General features: G+C 55.6%; 3 protein-coding genes across 3 annotated transcripts, besides 1 other annotated feature; all 3 read left to right on the top strand.

Moving 5' to 3' along the window:
- Window positions 1–734: 734 nt before the first annotated feature.
- Window positions 735–1279: a repeat region.
- Window positions 1280–2363: 1084 nt separating this feature from the next.
- On the top strand, window positions 2364–2603 carry LPMP_310870 (hypothetical protein; the record flags this gene model as incomplete). Its single annotated transcript, XM_010703173.1, has 1 exon — window positions 2364–2603. One exon carries the CDS (start codon window positions 2364–2366, stop codon window positions 2601–2603), a length of 240 nt encoding a protein of 79 aa, XP_010701475.1.
- Window positions 2604–4325: 1722 nt separating this feature from the next.
- On the top strand, window positions 4326–4802 carry LPMP_310860 (hypothetical protein; the record flags this gene model as incomplete). The annotated part of the gene is made up of 1 exon (XM_010703172.1): window positions 4326–4802. The coding sequence occupies one exon, from the start codon at window positions 4326–4328 to the stop codon at window positions 4800–4802; it is 477 nt and encodes a 158-aa protein (XP_010701474.1).
- A 1333-nt stretch (window positions 4803–6135) lies between these two features.
- Window positions 6136–7481, top strand: AAP13.2 (amino acid permease, putative; the record flags this gene model as incomplete). The annotated part of the gene is made up of 1 exon (XM_010703171.1): window positions 6136–7481. A coding segment is annotated over one exon (1346 nt), but the record flags the coding sequence as incomplete, so codon positions are not given.

Here is a 7481-nt window from a genome sequence, read left to right as displayed (position 1 = left end):
CGATTGTTCCCCCTTCCTCTCCTTTTCATTTTTGGGTTTACCGTTTCGCTTCGATCTCGTGTCTCTCTAATGAGATGCCCCGACCACTACTGCACCATCTCTCTTTCTCTGTGTTTTCTCTGCTTTGTTCCGCTTTTTCTCGTTTCATCTCGAGTGGACTACCCGTCGCCTCATCAGCACTTTTTCCACCTCGCTTCGTCATTTTCATCTCCATCTCTACCACTTCCCCCTGTCTGGGCCCCTCGCATGCTGCTTTGATGTGGATGTTTTTTTTTATCCATTCACGGATTCCGTCGTGATGTGCCACTGTCCGTAGCAACGCCGAGCCAACAAACATGTGCCCACCTACGCAGGGCCACCCTGGCTTCTGCTGTCACGGCTGCTCTGCACGTCCTATCGTTGCTCAAGCTGAGCCTCCTCCTCCCGAGGGTGTATGGTCGGGCGTCTCAGTGTTATCTTTTAACTTTTGCCCTCTCTCAGTGAGGGGAGGCAGCGCGCAGCTCGACAATGGCCACACCTCCGCCTAATGGGCTTTCAGAACCCCTGCTGAGTTCAAGACGCAGCAGCAGCAGCAGCAACAGCACAGATGCAGCGTGATTGATGGTTGCCCCTCACGCATGCAGCCTTGCCGGTGATTTTACCCCCTCTCCCTGTTTCTTTCAGTTCCGCCTGTGCAGGCCTTTTCTAAAAGGCAGCACGTCTGCCAGATTTCTCCCTTGCGTATTTTCAGTGTCTTCATTCTCTGCTGTGCAACGTACGTTCAGCTCCACTCGACCTCCAGGACCTGCCCAAGGCGTATCGCGTGGTGAGAAGCAGTCGTCGAAGCGCGGTACAGCAATGCGCTGACTCCGTCATGGGGGCACGGTCCTTCCTTCAACCTCCAGCGACGTACTCGCCTCGCTGGTCGCCTCACCGCCGTTTCCATTATGCCGCTCGCCATGTGGTACATCCCTCGGGGGGGGGGGGGGGCGATTCCGGCCCCCCACTAGCAGGCAGTGAGGGCTCGATGAGATATGCTTCAGTCACACTGACACCCTGTCCATCATATGGGTGATGCAAACGTGCTCACTGCCGCAGTTCACTCCGACGCAACACACTTCACGACCTGACCGCTGGCATCCACAGCGATGCGTCGCTCTTACCTCCCCTACGTTGTGAATGCTGGGTCTTTCCACCACCTAAGGGGGCTCGGCATTTGGCAAGAATAGGGGCTGCCTGGCCTCTCTCTTACAGAGGGGGTGTAGGACCTTGGTATCCTGGTGAGGTGTACCCCACCATCGCCGATAGCAACTGAAGGATTCGAAAGCGTCTAGTAACACAACGTCCACCTCAGAGGCCTGTAAAATGCGCATGAGCGGGCCACTTCGCTGGACGTCGACGTTCTCTGCTCGTTCTGGCCTCCAGGCCGCAGGGCTCACCCCCTGTCTCCCCGGGGCTTCTCTCTCTCTGCTTGCCCCGCACCACCACATTGCACCCATCTCGCGCCTGAGACAGGCATCGAACCGGCCACTGGTGGGGTTTGCTTCACCTGAACACACCCGAGAGAAAACAAATCAAAGAGAGAGAAGACGTCTGTAGTGCAGCAAACACCTGGAGGATTTTCACAGACAGCCGCACTAACCAGCATACCCCAATTCTGCATAGATGCGGGAGGGTGCCTTTCTTTCTCCCCGTTGCTATTTTTTTTTTTCGCCAAGGGGCGACGAATTCGCGCTTCTGTCTTCTTCCCTATTTCGGCTGTGGAGTCGATGGACGGCCATGGGTGGGCAGTGAGCTACTGAGTGATCTCACCATGCCGAGAGTCGGCCTCCTACGTGAAACATAGCATTAAGGAGAGGAGGAGCTGAGTTTGGTTTTCTATGTGTGGTGCTGCGCTATAGGTGCACACGGCTCAGGTCCATCTTGTCTTCGCCTCGCGCTGCACCAGTGTGCGCTAATGTGGGACCGATCTCTCTCCACCATCACAGTCCTCCCTTTGCGGACTGTGATGGTGGGGACTTTCTCTGCTCAGCTGCTCTGCTATAGGGCGTGCTAGTGAGCGCCACAGAAGAGAAGAATAGGGCGAAAAAAAAAAACACCTGCGCATCGCCTCCGACTAGCTGCCGAGAAGGTGGCTGGCCGAGGGACTGCTTGCTTCACCTTCATCTCTCGCATATTGCATTCTCCCTCTCTACACTCTCGCAACGGGTACACCTGCACGAGTAGCGATCAGTCGACTCGCACAGCCACAGCTCCCTCAAACGTCCTTCTACGTCTTTCACCCAACAAACACACCCACAGGCAAAAAGGCGAGCGTCTCTCATCAGTGACAATTCTCTCTATCTCCCCCTTCTATTTTTCATACTCGCGTTTTCCACTCCGCAATGTCCGCCATGCAGCTACTGATTGTCGCCCTCGCAGCGTGTGTGTCGCTGGCGGCGGCAAAGTCGAAGGAGGAGTTCCCGCTTGTGTGGGTGTGCCTGGGCATCACCGTGGTGGGCGTGATTGTGGCGCTGTTTGTTGCGTATAAGCGCCCCGACGAGCTGCACCTGCCCGGGTCTGTGGTGATGACGGCGGTCGAGAGCGCGCCTGGCAACGGCAAGAACAGTGAGGAGTATGTCTGACGTCTTCTTGGCGTAGGAGTAGCTTTTTGGAGCAGAGCGATGTCGTTCTCGAGCGAGGCCTATGCCTCCCGCCATCGCACGTACCAGCCTGCGGCAGGTTGACATACCCCTGGCTTGAAGGGCAGTGCGCTCTCTTCCCACCCCCCTTCTTTAAGTTTTCTTTTCCCCCCTTTTTTTTTCGCCTGCGCTTGTGCGTGTGTATGTGTGTGTGTGTGTGTGAGTGTGAGTGAGTGTGAGTGACTGACTGACTTCGTTCAGTTAGCGAGCGCCGCGCTTATTGTTTTCCCTTTTCGCTTCCACGATGGTGCATGTTGGTTTACGACTCCGCCCTTTTTTCATTTTCTTTGCACAATTATTATCTGCGCTTTGGCAGGCTCGAATGCATCGCGAGCACGGGTTTTTCTGGATTGTGCCTACACAGCGAAGTACGGAAGTACTCTAGGTGTGACTCTATAGTACCAAGCCAAACAAGACGGGAGCTAACAACTGATGGAAGTGTGATGTGAGTATAGAGTGTAGTAACGGACCTGTTCTCTCTCTCCTACTTGCATTGAAATCAACGCCTTGAGTTGTTAACAGGACGTTCTCTGTACTTAGTCTGGTGTGGAATCCCCCTACAGTTTTCCACCTTTTAGCGCACACCCTGGCCGCTTCGACGAGAAAATGTGTCTTTTTTTTCTTTGCAGGTTTCTGCTCTCTCTCTCTCTCTCTCTCTCTCTCTGTCATTCTTTTCATAAAATTGTATACGTCTCGTGTTCTCAGGCGTTTCGTGCTTTCCACCCCCCTCCATCCATCCACTGTTGTACATAACATACCGCCTTCTTCTCTAAGAGACTGAAAAAAGCGTAAGCGCACAGCGCGTACATGAAGGGAGAGGCAGAGGGAGGGAGGGAGGGGGGGGGGAGCTGCACTCTCTGCGCTTTCCGTTTCGCTCTCCTTTCCTCTGTCTTTCTTGAATTCTCTTTCCTATGAAGAGCAGAGCTGTGGTGCGGTAAAGCATACCCCGTGAGTGCAAAGCGGGGTGCAGCCGAGATTACCGCCAACGTGTGCGCTTCCAGCAGCTCGCAGCACTGAGAGAAAGCGCTGTGTAGAAGGAGAGGCAAAAGAGAGGAGGAAAAAACACACCCCTTCTAACAGGCGTTGTAGATGTTGCGTAAGTCCAATTCTACGCTGCAACACAGTTTTTTCCCTCGTTTCTTCTGCGCCAGCGGAAGAATAATCTGAAGCACTCTCTGGGGTTTGCCACGCACCTCTTTCAATCCCTCCCGCTGAAACGGAGGCACTGTGCTTCTACTGGTTCTCTCGCGCCTCTCTCTCCACCTCTTTCTCTTTCTGGGTGCACCTCACAAACGCCTCATGGGCGTGTGTTACAACGCCTCAGCACTGCTTAGGTCGCTCACTCTCTTCTCTTCGAATCCTTTACGCTTTGACGTTTGGTGTACTCGCGTGCGACACGGAGAGCCACTACTTCATACCAGCGCTTTCTGTTTCTCACATCTGCAGTTGAGCGAACGTGCTGATCAAGTTGGTCTCCGCGCTTTGTCGAAGATTACTCTGATTATCTGCGTTTTTTTTTTTGCGTGTCTTTTGTCTTCACCGTACGTGCAGCAACGGATCACGCTGTAGCGCCTCTCTTATTTCGCTTCCCATCTCCGTTGCGCTTACCAGCAGTTCTCGTCATTCTCTCGCTGCTCTTTCGATCTGCCCAGCGCACTCTTCAAGATGGAGCCAAAGAGGACTGGCAACATGGCGTGTGTAGAGCGGGAGCGGGAGCGAAACTACGGAAGACACGTCGAACGGGTGAGAACGCAGCGCAGCCGCATCGATAATGCGACGCCGAAGAGCTGCGCCTATGTGCGCCCGCTCGGCTCCATGCGCGGCAACGTGGCGCGTGCGGAGCAGGTGAACCGCGACAACCAGAAGCTGGTGGAAAAGATGGTTTACATCATGAACACCCGCGGTGGTGTGGATACCTCGGAACCGTGGTGTGACCACAACAGGGCGATCAGCTCTCAGCGGCGTCGTAACCAGGAGCAGGCTGTCATTGCGCGGGAGAACGCGAAGATACTAGAGCGCCTGGAGTGTGCGAAGCCGACGTACCGCGCCGACAAGTTTGAGGCTGACCGTCGTAGGAACGAAGAGTTTGCTGCACGCGCTAGTCGCTACCCCTACCACCCTATGGACAGGACGAGGCACTAAAAGACTAAGCGCCTGTGAGGCGGACGCTGCTGCTTTGCGAGACAGTTTTTTTCTAGATGCGTCAGCTGAACTTCATTCGGGTTGTTCAGCACAGAAAAGAGCATTTTTCCCCCACTTCTCCTTTTCCCCTCTTTGAGTGCACTGCATGTACATTTCGCGCGTCTGACGTCTCACTTTCGTTGCCCCGCCGTGCACTCTCCGGGGGTTCCTCTGTTGTTAGGTAGGCCAGGACAGCCAGCGCACACAATAAGACTGCCGATCCCTCTGAGAGCAGGCGGCTTCCACTTTACCTTCTCGCCTTCCTATCAACTCCTCAACTCGGCTCTCTCATTCACGGCAATCCCAAGAGCAGCAAGCGTCAAGACATCCACTCAGATGCTGTCAAGCAGCATTGTGCAATCCTGAACACATGTGGTTGCTTGTGCTATGACGATGGGACTGCACTGAGCTTGCAGCTTTTCAATGCGACTCACCACGTACTCTGTAATACTCTGGGCGGCTCCTCTTCGCTTTTACGGGCGAAGATGTTACCAACCCTTGTCTCATCCCTGTAGGCTCCTCTCCGTCTCCTATGCTCTTACTGCCCTTTCGTGATTGGCGCCTCCAAACTCGCCCTGCTTTGTCCCCCTTCCTCCGAGTGCGCTTACATGAGCAAAATCAAACGCGTTTGAAGCAGGCACGCCCCCCTCTCCCTTTCTCTCCCTTGCACACTTTCTTCCCTCGTATCTTTCCAGCGTTTTCGCTTCGCAGACAGAAGACCAAACACCAGCAGAGAACGCAGCATTCTTCCCACAGCAGCGCCGCGCACTGGACACGAACGCACACAAGAAAGGACACAGCGGCCAAGAAATAAAAATACGGTTCAAAACAGCTTGTTGGTTTTTGTTTTACCTTTTCGCTCTTATTCTTCTCTCCCTCCCTTCCGGCCTTCCCCACGGTCTTTCACGCACATTGTCTTCACCGTGAAAGACTTGACTTAGCCCTTCGTTCAGTCTCTTGCCTCGCTTGCCTCTCCTCTTTGCTCGCGGATTTTTGGTTTTTTTTTCTCCTCTGCTAAGGCCACCTACGCGTCCACTCGACTGCCCTCTCTTCCCCTCGCACTTTCTCCCTCATTCCCATCACTGTCTTGTCCCGGTAGCCACGTCTCTTTTCTGCTTTGCGCTCCCTCCTCCCCTTTGCTTCTGCTGTGGGTTCCTCTCGCTTCCCTCTTCGCGCAGTCCCCCCCCCCTTCTGGCCGTTCTTGACTGCTCGCACTGCTCCGTGCGCAGCGCCGGCCGCCGCTGCTGGCGATTTTGCACGCCGCACCACTCCCTGGCGCGCAGCAAGCCGGAACATGAGCAAGCCCAACCAGCCTATCCAAGCACAGGTGGAGGACAATGCCCTGAATGGCTCGCTCACGGACGGGAACTCGAGCAACACGGGCGGTGTTGACCTGAGCGACGGGCAGCCGAAGAACCCCCTCCACAGTGGGAGCCCGACGGAGTCCACTGGTCACCACAACGACAGCGACGTCCAGAAGCGGCAGCCCAACATCATCTTCCGCTTCACCGAGTGGCTGATCCCCTATGGCGGTGTTGTCTCGAACTGCTTCAGCCTTGGCTCCGTCACGCTTGGTGGCGGCATCATCTCGATGCCGTCGTCCTTCGCCATGTCGGGCATCATCATGTCTGTCATTTACCTCGTGGTTGTTACCGCTGCGACGGTGTACACCATGACGCTGCTCGGCTACGCGATGAAGGCGACGGGGTGCGAAACGTTCGAGGAGCTCGCTCGCGTCCTGTTTGGCCGCGGCTGGGACTACTTCGTCGGGTTTGTTCTCTGGCTGTCGTGCTTTGGCACTGCCGTGGCCTACATCAGCGCCGTCAGCAGCCTGATCTCGCCGATCCTCGAGAAGTCCCCTGGGACGCCGGCGTTTCTCCTGACCACTGCCGGCAACCGCTGCATCACCAGCCTTATCTGGCTCGTGCTCATGGTGCCAGTCGTGATTCCGAAGCGCGTGAACAGCATCCGCTACGTCTCCGCCATCGGCGTCACCATGGTGCTGTACTTTGTCGTCGTCATTGTGGTGCACTCCAGCACGAACGGCATGAAGGGAAGGCCTGCGAGGGGCGACATGAAGTACTTCACCACGGGCAACCAAGCAGTTTATGGCTTGTCTATCTTTGTTTTCTCTTTTCTGTGCCAGGCTGTGACTGGGTCAGTGTATTTTGAGCAGCGCCCCCAGCCGTCTGTGCGCCAGCTGACGATTGCGAGTGCGATCGCGATGACGGTGTGCATGGTGCTGTACATCTTCACTGGCGTCTTCGGGTACTTTGACTTTGGGGACGATACGAAGGACTCCGTCCTGTACAACTTGGACCCCGTGCACAACCCGTACGTTATGGTTGCGTACGTTGGCATGCTCATCAAGATCTGCGCGGCCTTCGCGATGAACATGCTGCCGTGCCGAAACTTCACGTACCACTGCCTGGGCTGGGACCTCGATACGGTGCCGTACTGGAAGCACACGATCGTGATTCTCAGCACGGCTGTGGTCACCCTCGTGTGCGGCCTGTTCATCCCGAGCATCAACACGGCACTCGGCTTGGTTGGGTCGCTGTGCGGCGGGTTCATCGGCTTCATCTTCCCTGCGTACTTTTGGATGTACGCTGGCAACTGGAGCCTCAAGTCTGTGGGGAT

This window comes from Leishmania panamensis, assembly GCF_000755165.1.
Source record: "Leishmania panamensis strain MHOM/PA/94/PSC-1 chromosome 31 sequence".
Taxonomy (NCBI): Eukaryota; Euglenozoa; class Kinetoplastea; order Trypanosomatida; family Trypanosomatidae; genus Leishmania; species Leishmania panamensis.
The sequence above is the reverse complement of the archived record's forward strand: the minus strand, read 5'-3'. Positions and strand labels throughout refer to the sequence as shown.